This window comes from Hydractinia symbiolongicarpus, chromosome 5 (genome assembly GCF_029227915.1).
Source record: "Hydractinia symbiolongicarpus strain clone_291-10 chromosome 5, HSymV2.1, whole genome shotgun sequence".
NCBI classification, from domain to species: Eukaryota; Metazoa; Cnidaria; class Hydrozoa; order Anthoathecata; family Hydractiniidae; genus Hydractinia; species Hydractinia symbiolongicarpus.
The window spans coordinates 24,689,981-24,714,457 of NC_079879.1; the positions used below are offsets into that span (position 1 = coordinate 24,689,981).

Below are 24,477 nucleotides of genomic sequence, written 5' to 3' on the forward strand. Positions count from 1 at the left end.
AGTGTAAGAAAACTTCCCTTGGGTTAAATTATCATACGTAGGAGTTATCCAAAGGTGATTATCTACGGGGGACAATCTGGTGCCCAGACCTTCTTTTTCACTGTCGACCATGTAATTGATCCAGGATAATATTTGTTATTATTTGTTGATTTTGTTATCGTGTTGACGTGTAGTTCAAAGAAAAGTCTACGCAACCTTTTTCTAAGAGCGGTGTACAAACGGAGAGAAATTATTTAGGACCTGTGTTGCCGCAGCCAATAAGATTATTTCAATTTTTTTGCGTCGACTGTACAAAGCTTAGAAAATTAAAGATCACTCAGGTACCATTGTTTACTCACCCAGGAACGATTAATAAAAAACCATGACAGAATTTCTAAGAGAGAGGGGCTTTTTTCTGTGACCACTCTTGTTTTAAACACCGATGATAAAACGAGATTTTTGGAATCTGCAGTGCTGACAATATGCTATATAGAACAAATTTTAATTACCTTGGAAACACTCACATTCCTTTAACCATGTTTTCTTGGTTTGCTGGTTTTAAAGCTTAAAAAGGATAAATTTTTCGTCCGAAATCAATTTATGTATGTTTTCCTGATGCAAAATGAACTTTATCTAATATTCCTCTCATGTAATCTTCCAAAGAAAACATTCCCGCCATTATTTAATCCACTCTCCAGCTCTCTTACGGCATTTTGCACAGTGTTAGCAATACAAAAAGCTCAACGGAGAAGAGTTCAAATAAGTGGAAGCTGTTCTATATTTATCTTGACATGTATGCGAGAAAACGTTCGCATAACTTGATCAAGAGGGGTTATAATTGGTCTACGAAGTCGAAAATACTTACTTTTTTGCTCGATCTCTGGAATAGTCTTCTCCTTAATAAAAGCTGTCGCGGTAATCAAATAATGTATATGGTATCTTCCTTTATATGTACAGCTGTTTCATGAACAAACACAAGAAATATCGAAATAAAGTTTGGATTATCGAGGCAAACTCGCTCATCTAATACGTGTTTAACGGTAACCAAAATCTTTTCTTATATTATTCACTAACCCTTTTACATCCATTACTGCCATAGTGAATCCGCATCAAAACTTTGTCGGGTCTAATTGAAAAGATTTTGAAGCTACTAAAATATGGAGCGACAAAAAAAGGCCGATGTTAAAAAATTTAGGTCAACTCAAGTAAATTGAAAGCCAATTTTACAAAATTTGACTCACTTTACAAAAAACATTTGCTTTAAGAGAGCTAACTTTCACAAAGTTTAAAACTTTTGGAGGGAGTTTTAATTTTTTTAGCCAGTCAAAAAAAAGAGATACTGAATGTTATGGCCATTTACATGCTCTTTTTCTACTGATCCAATCGGTGTTGAAAATGGGACGTACATTAAAAACGAAAATTGTTGGACGAAACAACTTTCGGATTTTTTTTATCCGAAAATTTTTCAGTCCGCAATTTTTGTCTGCCGAAAGTCTTTTTATCCGAAAATTTTGTTTTTTCTATTTCTTTAAAAAAAAAGCCAGTGCATAAAAATTATATATAGGGAAATCAGAAAATCAATAAAAAATGCAGTTTTTGAACTTATTATTTCCGTTATTTTCACATTTCACCGAGGCTCTATCTGTGATTGAATATATGTACACTATAAATGCTTCTAGCCTTCTTTTTGTGTCATTTTCCATAATAATTACTTTTCAAATTTGGTTGAAATTCGTTCAAAAGACTTACCCATACATTTTTGACTTTATAAATCTTGTCCGAAAATTTAGTTCTTAATGTATATATATTTAATCTGCTGATGCCACCGAGATTTTTGTTAAAAACATGTTTTCTAACAATAATTTTAATTTTCGATTTGGTTCTTTAAAAAAAAAGGAGAAGAGTCTATTCGATGGCCTGTTTTAGAAACAAGTACAAGTTTCGCCTTATACTAAAAAACAGTACGCAGGCCTTGGGCTCGAGGTCTGTTGTCTTATGTAGGATCTTTTTTTATCTCTCACACTTTTGCGCAGAAGACCAGGGTTCGATTTCCCTTGGCGGCGATTCAATATCGGCGAGTGAATGTTACCATAGCCCCGGATTAGCCCAAGCCAAGCCAAGTTAGATGTTACCAGGAGTTGTCTGGTTAATTACTCTAAGGACTCTTCATTTAAGCCATGACCCTCCTGGAAATAATACAGGGTATATCCTTCGATATTTGGGAGTCTAGTCTGTAAAATATGCACATCTAAACATCTAATTTAAACTGCACTGGAAAGTGGAGAGATATTTAGGTATTAGGGCTTAGGATTAGGTCTCCTGGACATTTTTGTTACGGGGCATGCAACAATTAAGTTTACTCTGAGGGGTGAAAGGGTATCACATAGCAAGGAACATAAAAGAACAGAGAAAAGAAAATATTTGTTTTGCGTACGTTAGCTTTTTAAAAAACATATTTTTATCTATTTTTCTTCTTTGTCTATTTGATCAATTTTTCAAGTGCTTCGCAAAGTTGACGATTATAATGATGACTAATTTTGTAAAAATAACAACCACACGATCTTTGCATTACGTTTAGCGTTTAGGTATTGTTAAGAAGCTAAACAGATTTTTTTTAGAAAAGACGGGCAAATGGGGCACAGCCTATTACATGGTAAGACAAACAGCAGGAGTGGGGGTGGAGGGGAGATGCAAAAAGCAAACTTAAGCGAGCAAGGGGGGTCAAAATGGTGTGAGTAACGTTCTTTTCATATGCTCTTTGCTCTCGAGGGCCTGCATTCGCTAACTAGTGATTTCACTTACGCATAAGAGTTATGGTTTTTAGGTAAAATTGAATGTTCATTCCCTTCATTGCGAGGGATCTTGAGAATCTTCTTAAACATGCTTTATTAACGGTCTGATAAAATGTTTAGAATAAGAAGATCAGCGTTAGTGTAAGGTTGCATCTTTATCGAAAGAAACCCAAGATAAACAAGAGGTTTAAGCTTGCTGGTGCTGTCTTCCCGTTTGGTTTCATCTTCCGCTAAAACGCAAAATGCCGACGAGATGATTTGTTAGCGCATGCGCACTTAGACTAAGTTAGAAATTTTGTGTAAGTGGGCATGCGCTAACAAATAAAGTCATAAACTTTTTGCGCTATAGCGCAAAATGCAGTCAAATGGAAACGAATCTTTTGGTCTATGTTGACTAATAACGACCATGGGTTTGAAAAACATACAGTGAGCTCTCTTTTATCTCAAACAAGTGTTTTGGCCTTTTTTATGTTATTATCTCTTCTCTATATTCTTTCTTCAACTCAAACGTTTATGTCTCGACCAAACGTTTGTCCCTTGCGAGTTCGAGAAAGGAAAGTTTGGGTAAGCGCGGGGTGAGGTTACAGTTCTCTCTCTGTCTCCAAGGCTTTTTAGTATTTAATTATGTAGTAACTTATGTTTTTAAAGAAATAATATGTTGGTTACAACTTATATACAATAATGTAACAAAGAAATCCAAATCTATAAAATTTTCTACTGCTTTGATGTATTTAGTGGCACTTCCACGCTATTTTTCGGATCTGATCGACGGAAAACGCTTTTAATCGATTCTTGTAACGCTGCTAATCGAATCACAAAATTGAACGGTCGACATAAAGCGCTCGATAAAATAGCCAACCATATGACATCACGTAACACATGCACGAAATCACAATCACAATTTTTACATAGGTTCATGTAAACGATAAGTATAACACAAGGAAGGTAGTTGAAAATGAACAGCACAAGCATGCAGAGGAACGTTTTCGTAATTCTTTTATCCATTTGCGTGAACTCAATTGTGTTTTCAGTGCGACGTCGCACGTGTACAAGCGAATCTGTGTGGCATCGCAGGCGGCTATCGCGTCGTTGTATTTCGTTCGCTTTTGCCATTCTCAATCGTCGTCTCAGCAGAAACCAAGTAACAACCATAACAATAAGCGTAAATATCACGGTTGAAAATGCGAAAACCACTAAGAACCGTATATAACCAATATATAAATAAAATATAGTACTCATTCCACCTAACAACCAAGCCACAACCAGCAGCATGATCATTCGTGATTTAGTCAACTTACTGTAGTAATAAAACGGACTCAGGATAACACCAAGTCGATCGATGGTTAACACAGCCATTGATAAAACTGAGACAGTATTTGTGAAGAAAAATATAAAATGCATGGTTTTCTGCTCAATGTCTGGAAGAGCTACTACACTCGGTCCCAGGGCTTCTTTTACGTGAAAACTAATTGACATAGGATCACATATTAAACCCATAATCAAGTCAGAAATTGCAATGTTTGTTATAACCAAGTAATAATTCCGGTTTAACAAATGACTGAATTTATATAGACCTAGCAATATCAGCAAATTTACTGGAACGGTTGTCAAAAATAAAAAGACAGAAAAACCAGCATCAAAATATGAAACTCCAGAGAGATTCATTGAAGTTCCCCCGCATTCCTTTTCCATGTTGTTCAACATTTTGGAAGAGTCAAATTCTCTTGAAGCTTTTTTCAAAATAGAATTCGCCAATTTGTTTTTGTTTATATCTTTGTAATATTATCACACACAAAGTGGAGTATTTTATTTAAAGTATAAATATATTCTTTTATCTAAAATATGGAAACAAAATATTTTTAAAAGTGATCACGTTTGAGTGCTATAAGTAGACTTAAAACAGTTAAAAAAAGGTTTGCCAACATTTCTAATTAAGTCTGCTTTACACCATGAAAATATGTAATTAAGTTATAAATTCTCCAGTACAGTCTGCTTTACACCGTTTAAATACAGTTAAGTGGCAGTTAATGGCATTAAAATACCAGTAAAGCCTGATTTATACCATGTTAAGTTGCGACTGATACTATGATAACATCAGTTAAACCGTGATATACACTGTAATAATAAAGTTAGTTTAGTTAATGCTATAAAACACCAGAAAAACCTGCCAACAAAAAAAGGTACGGTGAAGTTGCAGGTGATACTATAAATTCCTGGAAAGATTTTCTGTCATAAGAAACGATTTGACTTCAGGGCATGCTTAAAATCATGTAGAGGTCCCACAATATAAAGGAACGTAAACGTAGAGCCCTCTCACAAAATATAAAGCTTCTGACGTACCAAAAATCTGCTGCTACAATTTTTTCCATACCATGTATGTGTAATAAATGTGAAAATCTCGAACAGGAGAAAATGTTGTTTTTATAAAGATGCATACAAGATTTAGTTTATCAGATGCATGAGAAGAAATATATACTTTACTTTTCTTTCCAACACTTCAACTTTTATCTTTTATTGTCGTTCATATCAATAGTATTCATAATGATTGTGGTGAATTTAATGTGCATGAAATATTCAATTTATAATTCCACAAATATGAATGATTAAATAAAACCATGGGCATATATTTTTATAGATCTGAAAATAGAATTATTGTGATGACTTTAGTAGTGTTTTTGTTTTTGTTTTAAAGTAGAAAATGAAAATGAAAAGCAAAAAAAATAAGATGAAAAAAAACGAAATTAAAATTAAATAATAATCAAATAAAAAGTAAGAAATAAATAAATAAAATAAAACAAGAATAGAGTATTCATTAGACGTTGACGAAACAAAACTAAATTTGTATTCTCAAGTACACACCCCTTTACATATAATATTTTTCTTATAGGATGATCTAAAGGCTAAATTCCAAAGTTTAAAAAATATTTTATAAATAATGCCAAACATCATCGAACACTAAAATTCCTTTTTGACGAAATTTGAATAATCAAAAAATTTTGCTTTTCGCTTTCAATTATTAAATGTTTAACTCCCCGGATCGGATCGAATTGACCAAGCCATGTAAGGGGCAATGAAGTGTGATTCGATCCTTTCTACTTTGTTCTCAGAGTATAGAATTGTTATTTGGTTGTTACCTAGTTGTGAAATTGAATGCTTTCAAATTTTCGTTGCCCAAATGGTAGCTTTAACCTTTTTAGCAGGAACCTTATTGGTAACAGGATTTTCTTTTAGACGCTAACATGAATTTTGCACATTCAACAAGCTTTACCAAACAACAAAGCTTTCTTTTCTAGATTTGACATGTCGCGCCATAAAATTTTTTGTAAGCAAAAGAGTTATACCATTTTTTTACCACGTTACATATTATATTTCATTTATGTGCATTCGTACATCCCACGTTTAAAGTAAACAACCAAATGTTGACCCAGCTTTACTAGCAATTGATGAAAATCAAATTATACCTTCTGATTTTAAACTTTACCCTTCTACAGCCTTCTTCTTTCATTTTGAGAAAATTTTCAACTTTTACATACTTTCATTTCCAACCAGTAATTAATCACTTCGTAATATCACGAGAAATCGATTAAAAATATAATCGCATTCATTTACAATAAATTGCTTTCTTTTTTCTTTTAAAAAATGTTTAAAAAAAACTTAAAAATTCCCTTCAGTTAGCTACTTCCCGCGTTTTTTTAATTTGGGGAAAACTGGAAACTAGTTTGTTTCTGGGCAACATAACGCAATCTCTGTTAGCCAAATTCTTAGCTATTATTTTAGGTTTATATTTTTAAAAACTTAAGTCCTAACTTGTTTTAGAAGCTCTGAAAAAAGGCACATCTTGCTGCTCTGAGATTCTTTGTATAAAATTTAAGAAAAAAGATGCAAGATGTATGTTCCGTGGCGTAAGGCTTGTGGCGATATTATTATGAGTGATTCGTATTTATAAGAGTTCGTTGTGTAAAGTCCTTCATTCGTAAACAATGTTAAAATTAAGTACAATTGGTTCAAAAGTATACGTTAAGGACTTACGCCTGCCATGTTTACAGAAAGATGTATGTCTTAAATTTGATCTTCACTAAACTTGAAGCTTGGAGAAAACTTGCAAAACCTACCATCTTAAACGTCATTTTCTGCAAACTGTCAACGCAATTTACTTTTGTGTTTACTTTTAAATCAATTTATGGCTGCAAGTACGCTATTAAAGTGAATAATTAATTCATTAAAATCATCTGTATTCACTAATTAAAATACAATAAACATATCATTGAAATAATAAAAATATAAGGAAGCTCCTAATCCTTATTATACGAGAAAATTGATAAAAAAGTCTGTTGTTGTGACACGCGATAGACACTTCACAAGTACAAAGCCTGCACACGAATGTAAAGTATATTCTTCATTGCAACATTGAAACTGCCACAAAATTTTCACTCTATGTTAACCTTTTTCACCTAAAAGTCCGAAAATGTGTATAAAGAAATAGCAAATCAAGTCATCCTTTAAATGTATTTTATTTAATGTTGTAAGCTCATAGATAAAAGAAGATTTAATATATTTGTCAACGTTTAAATCTCCAGAGTTGATGTTCTTAGATACGAGAGAAGCTTTAAAGCTGGATTTACACTATAAGATTTTCCTGGTTCACTTTGAGTCGGAAAACTGCTATATCCAGAATTACTAACAGTACTTCAGTTCAATTGTACTGTTATCAACCTTATCCTGAGATCTCCTTCTAATTCTTCCACCATCTGTTTCTACGTATTATGTTACTTATTAATTTTTGCTTCGTATAAAATCGAAATTCGGTTAAAGTTAAAATTATCTTACAAAAAAAACCAGTATAGTAATTTGATTGGTTAATAATTATTTTTGTTTTATAAAATTTCGTTTCTGTATTAAAAAAAGTTGAGATCTTAACTTTCCTTGTTTCCTGAAGACTGGCCAATCAGTTTTAAGAGTTTCTTTTTTCGGGTTTAAATATATTTAAACCTTTTTTGTCAAAGCTTTTTAATAGCTTATCATTTGATTGTGTATTCGCATAAAAACAGAAAAAAAATGTCTTACCAAAACCTTATTGGTAAAAAGTTGGAAAAAAATTTTTAGTCGGTAAAAATATTAATCACTTGCACAAAACTTTTGTTACGTTTATATAAATACAAATTCTCCTTTCTATATCACCGTTTAAAATTTTAGCATTGTCATGTTATATCTTAAAATACGTGATTTTGGATTTTGATGTAATAAAAAAAGGGGAAGCAAAAATGAAGAAACGTGATGGGTCAAGAACTAAAGTCAGTAAAAACGATAGGTTGGTATTTTTTTTTTACGTACAAAATTAGTCACTGAGCCAAAATTTAGTCATTATAGTCAGATAGGACCAAAATTTGACCTCAGGCACATTTTCATTCCCAGAGCTTCTCCTCGAGGTAAACCCCGAAAGTAGGTTTTATCGCGAAGACCTCTGGCGACGAGAATGCCTGAGGCTGGATTTTTCATTCTTTAAACTCCCATCCAAATTTTTTTCTTATTTTTTCCTGAAGTTAAAAATACACTTTTAGAAAAAAAAATATCGCAAACAAAAACAATATCAGTAGGCTGAAAGAGAATTCACATCCTGTATTGTTCTTGTTGTGTTTTTATTATTTGACAAAAGCTGGGACTCGTGTTCTCATAAAAATGTTCTAGCAAAACAAAAAGCGTGTAGTTGAAGAAAATTTGAAGAAGCGAGAGTTACTTATTTTAACCTCAACAGGATGTCAAACTGAAAAGCTTTGCAGACACCTGAACTACTTATATATGAATAAAAAGAAATCTTATATCGAAACGGACACAAAAACAACAAAACAAAACAAATTCTTACCACCGACGGCAAGGGACATTGACTAACTTAAATTCACACAAGGTTCGATGCTTTCTTTAAAAAAATTTCCTGTCTTCATTATCCAAAAAGCCAAAAAGTTGAAGTGCGCAGGTGCAAACCGTTTTCACGACATTTCGCAAATGTGTTCTACAAATGTTTATGTAAATCATGTTTGAAAAAAAAATCGTTTAAATCCCTGAAATATAACGAATAATAACATTGGAGGGATTTCATTGTATGAGAATAAAAGTTAAATGCTGAGTATGTATACATTTGCACTCCCACTTAAATGTTTGTTAGTTTGCCTAAAGATTTACGCAATGGGTCAAATATATTGTGAGAGTATAATAACCACTACGAAGGAGAAAAATTAATAATATTTTTTATGAAATTGATTCCATTGGTTACAGTAGAAATTCTTTGTTTAGTCTAAGTAAAAAAATAAATTTAAATCAGCCACGCCAAAATACGTTTCGCAATGTGTTGTAACATATGACGTCAACATACTTTTCATAGTTAAAATTTCCTGCGTTCAATATTCCTCCAAATATTTTAACACGTAGAAGAGATCCTGAATAAAGATCACATCAACTGCGCGACTAATTCTTTTGACGTAATCAAATCCATATTGGTAGATATATACGCAGTTAGTCTGACTGACTAATGATCCCTTCCCTCCTTAACTCATAAAAAATGCGTAAATTATTAGTGCATCCAGTTTATAAGGCAGGAAAGAGACCCGTTTATAGGAGAATTTGCAAGCATTCTTTAGCACGAAATGACGCTTTTCATAAACGCTCGTTCCTATCTGCACTTTTCCCTATGGTGCAAAAAGCAAACGACTTAATTTGTTAGCGCGTGCGCATTTAGCCTCGCATTAAATCTCTAAAGAGGGGTGGAATTTGTAAAACTTCTTTCATGTATTTTATATTTTATAAACTCAACAAAAATGAACTGGAAGAAAGTGGAAGTTTTGTGCAAGGACTAATGTTTTTATCGATCTCGTTTAGGAATCTTGAGACATATAAAGATAAGATGTAACTTCGTCCCCAGGGTTTTCTGACCTCTAAGCATCTATCATCTATTATCATTAAAGGATAAATGCCCTAGAAATGAGGTAAAGGCGTACCCTAAGAGCAATTTTCAAGGTTTCCTTTTCTAGTTGTTAATTCTGAAGGGCAAGGAAAAAAAAATTAAGAAAATTTAGAGGAAAGAATAAATGTCAGTTACTAAGAGTAGTATTTTTTATTTTTATAACAGCATTTTGAATAAAACACATTATAACAGAGCTCTCATACCAGATTTTAACCTTCCCTTTGACCTTTCCTTGTTCTCTCAGAACGAAGAAGGTAGGAGGCATAAAACAATAGCTTGCACAGAGAATTAAATCTCCCGTCGTAAAAACGTCATTTCAAGATTACATTCTTATCCTTGTAAGAATTTTTAATTAATCCAATCTTGGATAAATAAAAACAAGTTAATTCTATAAAAATATTGGTCGTCAAAAGATTTTGTTTTGAAAACTATTTGTTTGACCTCGCTTCACACAACCTCGGTGACAGCGCTTTAGTGTTTTTTTGAACGAGTAAAGAAGAAAGACCCTAAGAGGGTTGGGATCGAGGTTGCGTTTCAATGCCAGGCATGAACGTTTTAAAAAACTGTAAGATGTAAAATGAAGATGTCGAGAAGAAACAATTACCCAGGGTCTCTTTTGTAAAATACCGAAGAAGAGTTTCGTTACACATTTACTACGCTCTATAGATGCTTTGTACCTGCTAAAATTAATTTGGGTATTTTTGGGTGTTTGTAAAGCCAAGTCTTGCAATAAAAGAAAACACAAATTTACTGACTTAATATCATAGAAACACTTAAAAAAGAACACATTATAATTCTTAGTCTCAGTTATTTGTTAAAAATGTTGGCACAACTTTTAAAGTGGAGGTGCGGAGAAGTTTAGAAAAATTCTGAAGCTGAAACACCTGGTTGCAGCTATTGTTAATGAAAGAGAAAAAGAATAAAGATTTTTTGTTGAAACGCAAAAATATATACTTACTAAGAGTTTATTGTTCATAAAAAACAACTTATCAAAATCATCCATGGAAATTTAACTCCAGAAAAAAAATTATAAAGATATAAGAACAAACAATAAAAATGGTCGTCATCTGCTTTTCTCCCTCTCTATAACCTTTGCCAGAATGAAACAAAACATCAGTTTCCTTTCTGCGACATTGAAATCATTTTGCAAATATTGCTTTTATTTTTTAATTTTAAAACAACAACACGCGAACACTCTACCTCTTCTTCATGATGATTGATAAATACACCTGCTGGTAAAACAAGCTACAACATGACACACCTTCTGGAAAGGTGCTCAGAGTGAGGTGTAGGAGGAACATAAGTGGAAGAGAGAATTTGCAGTTGTTTCAATAGCAGTGGATTTAACTTATTTAATCTTATCCTTAAATCAATCGTTTTTAAATAACACAAGCCTTGGGATCAAGTTTAGGCCGTTCATAGATGACATTTTCTAGGGGATTAAGCTTGCCTGGTTTTTGGCAGACTATTTTATTTGGTGTATGTGGAAGGGGCGGCGGCGGCATGGGTATTGAGTGACAATTTCTAATTCTAATTACTTTCGAAATACTTGCTCAATTATTCTTCAAAATGCTTAGCTCTACCTATTCATGACGTCACGAGTTTTTATACATTGCTTAAAATCATCATAGCAAATTTTCGTAAACAAATTTTTTTTTGATTTCTTAAGTGAAAAAATCTCGCATGCGGTTTGTTTTTATTCAAACATTTTGACAAGTATTTTCACCTTGTTAATCTGTTTTGCAAAATTTAAGTGCTTAAGCCGGAAAATATGTCATACGGCAACAACTAATAGAAACCAATATAGATCAAAATGTAATTAAACGCAATTTAAATACGTAATGAAATTTTTTTGGGTGTGGACGTTTTTCAGTGACATAGGAGGAGCCACCATGGTTTATCCAGAGCACCGGAAAAAATTTCAAAAACATCACCATCGAGAATGCTAAAAAATAAACTCGTCCACATCGTTTTATGTACCTTAGATGTGTTCATTTTTAAACGTCTTGTTATTTAGCAGTTTTGACATAAAATTAAGACACCCAAAAATACAGTGAAATACAGTGGTCTTTTTTGTCTTTTATCAACGATGAAGCGATTCTAGGATCGAGATTAGAAAACTTAGCGTAGATTAATTTGCCAATCGGCCGAAATGAGATTTTTTTGGCGTAGATTATTTTGATGAATTGAAAATTTTATAGGGGTAAGGAAAAAGCCGCAAAATGCAACATCGTTTTTATTCATCATCGAATATTTTGACAAAAGTTTGAATTTGGCATGGATTTAAACTTACGTACTTTAACGAAACCCTTTAACCTCGTCAAACCTTCTTTTTCTTAAGGTATAGTATATTTCCCAAAGATCATGCATGGAAATAATAAAAAAGCCTTACGGGTCCAGAAGAATTAAAAAAAACCTTTATTTGATTTTTATTGTACATCTAATAGCGAATTCATTTCCTACATTTTGCATGTTAACTATATACGGTTATGTTATCCATCAAATTTACCCCTAGACTCTTTACTCATCCTACGGTATTATAAAAGACAAACCGAGGTCCGGAGCAGAAGTGGGGACAACATTTTAAACTTGTAACAAACCGTCAATAAAACTGCATCTACAAATACAAGGGTAATCTTGTTATCTGTAGTACGCGAAACCATTTAACCTTTTTGGAACACAAACAGAGCGGGGAAACATATATAAATACGAAAATAAATTAAAACTTTAAAACGTGCTTAACAATCAAACACCGAAGTTATTTTCTATATTCTCTTTTAAAAAAAGGAAAATTATGTCGAAATGCCCTGGTCTCACTTGAAAGGTTATCGAAGCTTTTTAACAGTATGCAAAAATATGAACAAAACCATGGTAACACTACAATCATCATATCTATACGGCATACAACATCACATATGCCGTACAACATATCACATCTATCAATAGTCCTAGCAAACAGATCATGTTTGTTTGACAGATTGCCATCGGTTTGCGGCTGATACCGGTTTTACGAACATTCTGAAAATTGAAATAATTTAATCAGAACTTTCCGAGGAATCCTTCGCTTTGGCTTTCATGGATTTCAAAGCTCTTTCACGAAGTTGTTGTTCAGCGTCGGTTGCTTCTTCATTCTCATATTCATCTTCACTATTTTCGGAATCATCATCGTCCTGAAAAATGGTTAACAAGTTTATGCACTGCCTGCCTGTATATCTTTTTTCGCTTTTACTTAAAAAACAAAAAAACAAAAATGGCTAAGACCAACAAGGCTGCACTTGACTCCATTGGTCAATTTCTCAAACTTTCCTAGTTTTTTAAAAGTTCGCACATCCGCACAAGACCTAACATATCTTTAACTCTTTCGAAATGGCCAATGCTTTATTTTTGCAGGTCCTTCTTAAAACCGTGTATATTAGGTACATACTAGGTAGCTTGGTACACTAATGCTAAGCACGAAACAATGAAGAGGTGTGGCAGGCATTTAATTGTTAGAGAAAGACACGCGGACTTACCTCATCTGAATAATTTCTTCGTTTCTTAGATTTCCTCTTTTTGGATTTGCTCGATTTATGTTTTTTATGCTTCTTTTTGGAACTCTTTCGTCTTTTCCTTTCACGCTCTGGAGAACTTTCCTAAAGTAAAGTAATTACAGTAACAAGGTTGACTGGAGTTGAGTATTAAATCATTAGTGTTAAGAGGGGTTTGCCAGCGTGACCTTACAATGCCATGCGAAACACCTTTAACATTCCAAGTAATGAAGCTTTTAACAAAATCCACACGGACACATTACATCTTTATGTAAACAAAAAAAAATTGGAGGAACATTTAAAGCGAGTAGGTACTGAAACTGAAAATTTTCACTCGTCACAGAAATTTTTCAATAATAAAGCTTATTCTTACTCGATCTTCACTCGCTAAATCATCCTCTTCCTTTTCTTCCCCACTACTCAACTGAGAGTCTTTTACTTCCTCTTCGTCACTTTCTTCGTTTCTAGCAGGCTTACGTGGTTCAGGCGATGGAGATCTAAATAAAAACTTTCCTCCATAGCATAAGTATAGCAGACGAAAAACAACAATACATTTTGTGTGACAATATTCAGTTGGCGAGAATCTCGTCTGTTGGAGATTCAAATACCTTTTGCTTAAATCTATTAAATTTTTCAATTGATTCAAATATAGTAAGGACTGTTATAGTGATCGTTATGGATACATCGGTTTTTCTTTTGTCTGCACACACACACAAGAGTTTACCTTGAAACACGTTTGGATAGCTTCTTGGTTGGAGAACGTGATTTTTTCTCACTTCGTTTCAACACCACTCTTCTTTTGTCGGGTAATTCTTCTTCTTCTTCGGAAGAACTTTCTTCTTTTCGAACAGGTTTTCTTTCCCGCTTTGGTTCTGATTCCTCCGTGTCTCTTCTGCGTCTTTTCACCGATTTGCTGGTTTCAAGTTCGTCATCTTCTGACGAAGTCTCTTGTTTTCTGCTTTCTCCTGTCTTCACTTTTTTTCTTGCCTGCCTTGTTTTGCCATCTGAATCGTCACTTTGTGTTTTATTCTTCTTTATTTCCACGCGTTTTCTTTGCGGACTGTCGTCTTCAGATTCATCCGAAGTTGCGTCATGTTTACTACGATGCGATCGAACCTCTTCCGAATCACGCCTTTTTCTTTCACTTCTCTTCATCGCCGGTTTATCGTCGCTATCGTCTTCGTCGGATCCGTGACGTGACTGTCGAACTTTCGTTTGTTTTTTCTCTTTTCTTTCGTTGTCTCCATCGCGTCTTTGAGCGTTTGACTTATTTTTTCTCTCCTCTTCGGATTCCGAATCAGATGTTTCCTCCATTCGACGAGCAGCTTCTTCAAGCATTCTACGTCTCCTTTCTTTCGAGCGCTTTTTATCACGACCGGAGTCCGAGTCTGACTCCGGGCTTCGCTGTTGACGTTGTCTTCGCCGATGCTTCTCTCTTAAACTTTGCGATAGCTTTCTCTCTCTGTCGCGAGTTTCTTTTTCACGAATTTCTCTCTCACGGGCTTCACGTGCAATTTGCTCCTTTTTCCTCTCCCTCTCCCTTTCTTCACGTTCACGTTCTTTTCTAATCTTAGCTTCCTCTTCGCGTTTTCTCCTCATCAAACGTCTTTTGCGCACTTCCGGTGACGTCGATTGTTCTTCAGAGCTGCTCCCCTTCCTCATTCGCTTTCTTCGTTGCGGAGAACGACTACCGCTTCTACGATCTGTTGCGCGTTTTCTCTTCGGAGAGGGAGAAAAAGAAAACGACCTCCTTTTATGTCTGTTATCTCTCCTCGGTGGGGACCCAGACGGCGATCTCTTTTTTCTATCCAACCCACCTCGCTTCTTCCTTCGAACATGCTCTTCCGGATCCGAGGACAGCGGTTCATTTTTCTTGACAACAGGGGACTCCGATACACCTTTTTTATCAATTGGTTTGTCGCCTTCAGAATCTTCTGATTCCGACTGCTTACGTCTGTAAGTTCTGGTCTGCGTTTTATTCGACTTGGCATACTGTGGCGAACTTTCGTCGTCTTCTCGCATGAGACCTTCATCAGCAGGCTTGATTTTAACTGGCTCATCTGAATCCTCATTATCGTTGGGTTGCAACTAAAATATTACAGAAATGTCAACCACAATAAGCGTCTTTCTTTCCATTCGATCTGGATTAAAAATAGAGACCTATCTTTAATCCACATAGCGTCTAACATTTAACAAAAAAAACTTGCATAAACGACATACCTTGTTCGTATCGTTGCTATGACTTGGCGGAGGTGAAAGTGATGCAACTTTGGTCAGTTCACGAAGGTTTTTATTGACTACTTTTGGAGAAGGCGACCTTGAATAGGACCTTCGACGTCTAAAAGAAAACAGGAGCACTTAATTCTATAAAGCAAATAAATTCTATTTTCTTTATGTCTAAACTGCATGCGGAAATGCAATTTTGTTTTTTCTTTGTTCACTTGTGCCTGACTTCTAAGTCGAGTTTTTAGGACACTGAGGATGGGGGAGGGGGTATACCACCCCTATAGAATTTTAGGGACAAATGGTATGATTTTGAAACTTGACAAGGTAAGTTAGTAGGTTTTTACTGAAGTCATAGTAATCTATATTGCTTATTCACTTTTTAATATGTGAAGGACAAGTATTATTACATAAGAAGAGATTTTCTTAATAAAAATTAATTTTTATTCTAATTTCGAGAAATTTCCCAAACAGCTGCGACAAAATGTACAAAATTCACACTCTTGTCTTATAACCGGGAATAAAAATTTACTTCTCCTTCTCGTAATAAACCGATGCATAATCGGTTGTACAAGAACTTATACGCTACACAAAAAAGAAACTTTAATAGTACCTTCGTTTCGGTGATCTGGAAAAGGACCTTGAATAAGATCGGCGTCTTCGTCCATAAGAGTGTCGGCGTGAATGTCGACGAGGTGAGCGAGAGTATCGACGCAATGATCTTGAGCGCGATCGTCGTCGTGAATGCGACTTGCGAGGCGACCGGGATCGGGATCGTCTCGGCGAAATGGATCTTGATCTTCTCATTGATCGCGATCTTGAACGTTTGGACTCTCTGACAGGGCTTGAAGAAGCACTTCTCGCTCGACTTTTAATGGGTTGAATTCTAAAGCTCTTGTCAGCTTCATCGTCACTAATTTCTGAATCGGAAGACATGTCAACTTTGTTGCCACTGTACACACGAGATATAATATCATGGATGGCCTTTCCGAACTTTTCGTCTCCCTCTTCAACTAAATGGAGATGGTCTTGAAAATAGTATGTAGTATTTAAGGTACCGTCTGGTTGTAGCCAATCCGCGTCTGGTTTCAAGTAGAAGAAGTTTCTTATATGTCCGCTCTTACATAATCGTTTCAAATATTTGTTAACTTTCAGGTTCTGTGTGCGACGATGACTTGGCTCTAAATCTCGCGGTAGAAGTCCAGTGAGAATAATCTTCGCGTTAGGTTTCGCTTCCTGAAACATCATTGCGATAGACCCGATTCCATTGGCAATGTCTTTCGGACTATCCCGGTCAGTATTGTTGGTACCAACATGAATAACAACAGTTTGGGCATTTAACGGAATCTCTCCGTTTTCAACTCGCCAGAGCACATTTTGAGTTCGATCACCTCCTAGTCCAAAATTTAATGCTTTCAGAGGAGCGAAGTATTTATTCCAGATTGTAGGATATCGAGCAAGGCCTTGAATAATCGAGTCACCAATCAAAAGAAGGCTCGCGCTTGACGTTTTTGCTATTTCAACATGTTTTTCGTGTTCAGCAAACCAGCCTGGCTTCTCTCTTCCGACTGGTGTGGCGGCTGGTGAGGTACAATAACCCACTAGAGATTGGCGGATCTGCTTTTGGTCGCGCATAGCTGGGCTTGTCAGCAATTCACTTTCTTTAATAGGACTTGGCGGTGACTAAATGCAAAAAACACTAGTAAACATTAGCACATGTAAACATACATATTTATTGTTCTTTCCTGAATTTTTCCCTAAAATCAGTATGATTATCACAGATCAGAAAAACAAAAGACAGTAGAAATTTACATGTTTCTTAAGGACTGAATAACGTTTATTTTGAACAAACTCAAACTTTTTAATTTCCTCATTTCCACTCCCAGAGAAAATAATCTAGTTTTTAAATAAAAAGACTCAAGAGAGTGCTAAAAGATAATACCAAAAAAATGAATAAAAAACTACAGGGGAAAACCAGTTTATCTAATGTTCATTAATCATGAAGCCATCCATTCATCTTTTATTGCATGGCGCCTGATATTTAAACCTAACCAGCCGTGCTAACATCAACAAAAGAAGATTCAAAACAGAGAAAACGTCAGTCGTGAAAAAACCGCCGTTATCGTTCTTTGAGCTATTCCACAAGTTTTTTTACGGTTTTCCAGGTTATCCTCTTGCTTAAATTAAAAATCTTAGATAATGAAGGGAGATACGATATGAACTTTTCTATTTATACTATAATATAAGCAAACAAACAAACAAACACAACAAAACAAACGAATCCCATGCATTCGTTTTACAGAAAGATAATTTCTGCACTGTATACAGTAAAAACACTTACATCACGTCTAGGTCTACTAGAATTTCTTGCAAGAATTCTGGCTTTGTCAATGTCTTTGGATGTGCTGTCCGCCTCTACAGATTGTGTCTTCTTCAAGCTGGCCTGTATGCGTTCAGTCTCTTGCTGGAAAAAAAAAAAGAATTTATAAGGATAGTCTGTAAGGTTCATTTATTTCAAGATTTCTTCATACTTGCTAAAAATTTTACATAAAATTTGACAGAACTGTCGTTTTAATGCAGTTGAATATGTTGTTCCATGGGATATGAAGATCACAATGTTATATAAAAAACGCAAAGAAAAAATTATAATACTAACTATTTTTACTTGATTGAGATAAAATTCAGAATCATCAATTTTAACATTTTGTTAACCAATAAAATGTACCTTTCTCTGTCGAATTTCTTCTTTTTTCTTCTCTAAAAAGTCACTGGGGATGCCACCAATATTTTCCTGTGCACTTAGCAGGTGTTTCCATAATTCTCCAATAAAAATTCTTGCATTCTTACCATTCAAGAAACCAGTAATGGCAATTTGTAATTGTTTTGGGTCAGGATTCTAAATAATACACCCAACTTTAAAATTATGTAGCCACACAACCAAGAGGTTTTCATAAATTAAGAAAAAGAAATTAAAAGGAATGAATTGGTAAATATAGTATCTACCAAACTTTTAAATCCAAAATTCAGCATGTTATAAAGTTTAGAACAAAAATAACTCCTAGCCTTTCCAGAAATCTTACTTAATGCTAAGATATCCAAAAAATATTTATGCCTATTTTAAATGTTCTTTTGGGCTCAGGTAAACATAAAAATATAATTAGGCCTTATTTCAGGTTCAATTCATAAAGGCATATAAAATCCAATTTCTTTTCAGTTGGCTGGACTAGTTTAATTGTACAAAATGACGTCCAAGTTAAATTTTTAGCTTGATTTAGCGCGGAACACATGAATATATGATTTTATTTCCTTTGCAGTAGCAGGTTAATAAAAAAGCATTTGGAAACAAAGATATTCTTCAAAAAGTCCAGTACTTTTAAGAAGTTTAACACTGACCTTTGATTCTTCAAGCAGTTGGAAAACATATTCAATAAGCACTTCATCTTCAATTCCACCAAGCAGTTGTGTTATTCTTTTTTGTATCCATGGCTTCACGACGTCAATATTTACTTTATCCATGTTAACCTGTTGGAAAAGGGGTAAACAATTGTACAGATATATTTCGAACTACTTACATAAGACTGCTGGCTGATGAGAAGTTAAAAAAACATAAGGTAGGGCATGTCAATGAATGAATGTGTACCTTTTCTTCCAATGCAGGCTCAAATTTCATAGACTTCATCAGCTTTTTTTGTTTATTTGCAAACCTGGAATCTTGTTCAGAGGTGGTACCCTAAAGTTACAAGGGCATTTTTTACGAACACTTAAGTATACTCATGTTACAGTGCCATGCTATATATTTAAGTCAGCGCCAGCACTTCGATTGACCCAAATGTGAATGTTCTTCTCTTTATGTCAAACAAATATAAATTAAGTTTATATTAATGTTTATGATAATGTAAAATAACTAAATAAGTTTTGCCCGTTTCACAATAAACAGAAATCAACTTAAGATGGCCTCAATTTTCTGTGAAAAAATGTTTATTACAAGTCTTTGTAGTGCAAAATAGCACAGTAAACTTTAGTGGCAAAAAAAGAATAAAATTATATTGCAGTTTGATTACGAAATCAGCATGTGATGCAATCGTATGCTGATTTTTTATTAAAGTTTTGTTGTGCTGAATGTGAAGAAATTTAGGATATTGTGGAATGAAAGAACACTTGATGGTCAAAACTAGCACTAACAAGTAACCTGACTAGGGTATGTAAGTATTATTAGACATATTGATTATTCATCATTCATTGATTATTCATCATCATTCTCGGCTTAACGTCCAATAAATTTAAATTTGCAAAAACATTTTCTTTACCCCTGTACACTGCACAGAGGCTTTGTTTTAGCGTAAGGAACACACAAAGTGCAAGTTCCAACAATGTACGGCAGGGAATTTCAACCCAAATACGAAGAAGTCGTAAGCAGACTCGTTAATTAAACTTTATTACTTGTGGGGCAAACAGATATTTAAATTAAATTAAATTACGGAAAGTCGAACGGCCGCTAATAATAATATTTAATAAACCTTATGTTCAATGAATCATAAAAATTATTATCTAAAAGAATATTTCGTTATTAAAGAAGTTTTTTTTCTTATTAATTATATTATCTTTTAGGTATTTCAACTTAAATAATGCTGAATTTCTTTTAAATTCTACAAAAGGCGACCTTACAAAGATCAAAATATTGTTGCATTTTTTTATAAAATCATTAAAATGAAACTCACAAAGCCTTAATATAGCCTGGTAACTGGTAAATGGTAGCAATTAAATTCACATTATCAACATTTGATAAAGACTGCTCACGTGCGATTTGTTGTGAGTTCAGTAAAAGAATGATCGTTTATATTTAAGGTTTATTTAATAAATTTTCTTTGTTATAAATACAATAATTTTTAATTGCAGCAACGTTTTGCGCGTGCGATGAATCGCACAGCTAAACAAACCTGCACATGTGTGGGGGCGTGCGGTGCGACTGCACGCCTCTCACGGAATGGCCTGACAGTTTCCAACAGGTAGAAACTTTTCAATTAGTTTTTACTTTTTAACTAAACACAAAAATTCATTTTATAACAGCAAATGCACAGGCAAGTTGTTCTTTAAAAAAATTTATAACAAGACCAAAAGTAACAAAAAAATGTGCCCATCAAAAAATGTTTTAGAAGATTTTATTAAAAAATGGTATAGGGAAGAAAGTTTGTGCAATGTTGAAGCCTAAGTTTACAAAAATTCGTAAAATTCTTTCACAAGGTCAGGAAGATAATAAAAATTTTAAGGAATCTGTCTAAACTTTTGCCCAAAAGGAATCATAACCGCAAAATGTTTATTCCCCCCCTTCTTTTCAAAAGACTCATTTTAACTTTCTACATGTGCACAGGTCTATACCAAATTTTGTTGTTTGTGGGTTCATCCTAATTTTAACTAGTCATTAATGTGCCAAAAATTCAGTAAATTTGTAAAGGGTAGAGTTTTTTACTTTTACTTGTGCTGAAATCAATCTTTTAGGGGTCAGAATTACCAAATGATTTTTGGTTCTATTAATGATAGAGGTTATATTAAATCTGGTTGCTGGTTGACTGACATGCTTCCTTTAAGCAAATATTGTAAAAAAATATTGTGAAAAGGTCGGACTGCTTATTTTCACAACTTATGATGCTAAGTTGCTAGTTATAAACAAAAATTTCTGAACTAACACACTAGGTATATAGAGTCAATTTTTAAATATTTTTTTCACAGAAGCTAGCTTTAAATATAGAAAATGGATTGTTGCAGTTTATTTAAAAGCTTTCTAGGTCAAATTGTACAGTGGCTCACAAGTGTTTATAGCACAAATCTACTCCATAAAACAAAAAAATCAATGGCACAAAAAATGCACAAAAATTCATGGTACAAAAATGGTGCAGTACAAGAAAATTCCCATGGAAGGTTTAGACACGATGGTATTAATAGTATCAATTTATATATTGGAAATTTTATTGATAGCACAAAAAAGTTTAAAAGTGCATTTTCAGAACTTGAGCAGAAATCAATGTGCATATTTTACATAGCTAACGACACAAATATTGGGGAAGATACCATCTATTATTTCCAGGAGGGGTCATGTCTGGGGATGTTTAGAGTATTTGATGCTCAGTTTGAGCTAGGCAGACCTAATTAGGGTCAGCACTTTATCAGACAACTACCTATAACATTTAACAGCCCACACAGTGTGCCATTTCCCCAATCCCCCTCACATGATTAGGGTTAACCTGGGCCATTGTAATATTCAGTTAAAAACAATTAAATTAAATGTGTTCTAAACATTTATAATGCGGTCAAAATATTCAAATATGGCCAATGCCTATTTGTTGCTATCCAGTGAGAAAAAAATGTCCGCAAAAGTAAAATGATTTCAACTTTGTAATTAAGATTAACGGGGGATTTTACGAAGCTAATCAAACAATGAATTCGCAGCGAAATGTATCTGAGCATGTGCAGTTTTGTGTGATTTGATATTGCTTCCAAAAAATTAGCTTCAAAGTGAAGTCGAAGCAGCTTCTACTTCTTAGCAGCAAAATATTTGCTGTAAACTTTTTAGCAATCTTCAGTGTTTGTTGTTAAAAAACACTCATTACTGCAAAATAATTTAAAATGACTGCCTTGTTTTTAATACCCACAACTGTTTAAATTTAGTAATTTAAATTTGGCACGTTTTTTGTTTTTCATAGAATTCAAAAAGATATTTTGCAGCTTATTCTCCAACAAATTTGCTATTCACAATTCACTTCGTGAAAATCCCCCTTAGAAGCGCGTAATCACCCTGTAGGCAACTTTTTTTGAGGTACCTATTTTATTGCAAAAATTGCAAGATATACATGAGAAGACATTATCCAGAAAATTTTATTGAAAACTGACAACCAGAACATGTTCAAATGTTTCATAGAAATAGCAAACCTACCCCAATTACTCTTCGCCTACAGAACCGCCATTACATTTCTTTGCATGAATCATGCGATAATAAACGCACAGCAAAACCGATCACATGATTGCTGGATTCATGCCATTACAGAAAAAATTATGAATAAGGGAGAGCATCTGTAGCTGTGTTTCCAATGTAATGCTTTTATAAATGTATCAACAAAGTTCCGAACATGAAAAATCAGATAAATCAATCGAAGTTTCCGTGTTATTTTTTATTATTTAAATGTTTTAACTTGCTGAAATCAGACTTTTTTGCAACAACAACCTCTTCTTCCTGTTGTTTCTGAAGATAGCTTTGCCTCTCTAGCTGTCTTACTTATTGATTATTTTCCTTTGTTTAAACAGTTAGTTGTTTCCTTACGGAGACATTATCAGATCTATACAATTAGAATACCTAAATTTTTAGAATTTCCCATTTTATTGCTCTAAATTTAATAATATCCATAATGCTTTAACTATCTTCAACCATCACAATGTGCATTCTCCCCCATTGGGTTTTTTTGCTCATAATATGCAATAATCCTGGTCATGCTAATAAAAAAAGACAGAGCGTGATAAACATTAATTATCATAATTATTAACCACGAGACAATGTTGTGATTTCTTCCTTCTGTTTCGTTTTGTCTGTGGTCTCCAAAAACAATGGCGAATAGAATAAAGAGAAAATTATTTTTTTCTTTTGTGCTTTTCCAATTAAAACTCTAGGATAAAATTTCTTTCCATTTTTTGATGCCATGTTTTGCAAAGAAAAATCAAGCCAAAAACAGCATGGTGAACGGAGGCCACCACATTGGTGATTTTATCGAACTCCATTTTAGAGCTCATTTAAAGTCAAGGTTGTTTGTTTACCTAGGGTTTCACACGAACATTTTGTAACGGCCTGCATATTGGACAAGAATAAGAGGCCAACAAGATCGTTAAATATGGCGGCTAAAAAAAAACACAATAAAATCAAGATCTTAAAGTACCATTATTTCCATTTCTAGTACGTTTTACATCCTCAAATAACCTTTGCGATAATTCAATTGTACATGCGTTCCTACGGCTCTCCATCGTTTTACAATATCGTAAAGAAGGAGGTAAAAATCGTGTTTTTATGAGAGTTTGTTAGAGACGAAAGCGTGTTTTCTCCAGTTTTTTAACTTCCGTCGTATCAATTTCTTTCAAATTTTCAGGAAAAGTTAATGATAATAAGATACAACTTATGTGTACTTTTCATTAAAAACAAAACGTGACAAGAAAAGTTATCACGAAAAAACGTGTTTTCTCCTTAATACAGTAATAAAAGTGTGATGTTTACCTCCTCCGATCGCAAAGTAAGCTGCGATGGAGTGCTGGTTTTTGTGAATTATCGTAAAGGTGTATTTTTAGGAAAGTCATAAGTCCGTCCGAACTTCGAAGTAAATAAAAAAAATGTAGATGTTAATTTTTTTCGAAAAAAAGGGTGATTACGCACCTTAAAGAGCTGCTCAATAAATGAATAATTGCAAACAACTGTTGAGCTTTTTTCTATCTAGCTATATCTATCAGGGGTGCTGTTGTACTTCTTAGGCTGTGACTTTTATGCACTGGTGAGTTTTTTGTGCCATGGGATAGATTTGCGCTGCACCACTTATGGGCCACCGTACAATTAAGAATTCGACAACTCAATGTGATTCATTGATAATATTTTTGCAGTTAGCTAGCTAGCTAGCTAGCTTATCGAGTTTTCTACCATAAAGATTGTTAATTTTTTAGAAAAAAAACAAAGGGAAATACATGTGGCTATGATAAGTAGCATCTTTTTGTTTATAATTGTATTACATTGACCTATATTGCTGAAACTTATACCAATAAAGACTGTTTATATTGTAGGTGAATATCCTTACCCTGAAAAAGCCTGCGTCCGCCATACTCCTTCCTTGTTTTGTCTATCCCGCGAGGACAGAAGTAGAATTTATAAACCGGTCTGTAGTTTAAAACAGTGACTATAGGTAGACAAAATCCGAAACTGAATAAAGTAAAATCAATAAAATATTTAATAAAAACTTAATTAGGGAAAAAAGTATAA

The 24,477-nt window shown here is 33.9% G+C and overlaps 2 protein-coding genes across 2 annotated transcripts; both read right to left on the reverse strand.

Annotated features, from left to right (window-relative positions):
- Window positions 1-3,369: 3,369 nt before the first annotated feature.
- On the reverse strand, window positions 3,370-6,143 carry LOC130645587 (beta-2 adrenergic receptor-like). The gene has a single exon (XM_057451625.1). The coding sequence runs from the start codon at window positions 4,473-4,475 to the stop codon at window positions 3,486-3,488; it is 990 nt and encodes a 329-aa protein (XP_057307608.1). The 5' UTR covers window positions 4,476-6,143; the 3' UTR covers window positions 3,370-3,485.
- A 6,000-nt stretch (window positions 6,144-12,143) lies between these two features.
- On the reverse strand, window positions 12,144-24,398 carry LOC130645588 (zinc finger CCCH domain-containing protein 13-like). Its single transcript, XM_057451626.1, has 11 exons — window positions 24,296-24,398; window positions 19,117-19,206; window positions 18,870-18,998; window positions 18,202-18,372; window positions 17,818-17,940; window positions 16,090-17,159; window positions 15,474-15,591; window positions 13,978-15,341; window positions 13,627-13,750; window positions 13,239-13,358; window positions 12,144-12,896 (listed from the first exon to the last, which is right to left on the reverse strand). The coding sequence occupies exons 1-11, from the start codon at window positions 24,317-24,319 to the stop codon at window positions 12,762-12,764; spliced, it is 3,468 nt and encodes a 1,155-aa protein (XP_057307609.1). The 5' UTR covers window positions 24,320-24,398; the 3' UTR covers window positions 12,144-12,761.
- Window positions 24,399-24,477: the final 79 nt, after the last annotated feature.

Excerpts from the sequence above, each read along its gene's own strand:
- LOC130645587 (XM_057451625.1), bottom strand. The coding sequence starts at position 4,475 with ATGTTGAACAACATGGAAAAGGAATGCGGGGGAACTTCAATGAATCTC.
- LOC130645588 (XM_057451626.1), bottom strand. The coding sequence starts at position 24,319 with ATGGCGGACGCAGGCTTTTTCAGG. Across the intron at positions 17,941-18,201 it reads AAGAAATTCGACAGAGAAAG|CAAGAGACTGAACGCATACA; the intron begins GTACATTTTATT and ends TTTTTTTTCCAG. Across the intron at positions 17,160-17,817 it reads CTAGTAGACCTAGACGTGAT|TCACCGCCAAGTCCTATTAA; the intron begins GTAAGTGTTTTT and ends TTTTGCATTTAG.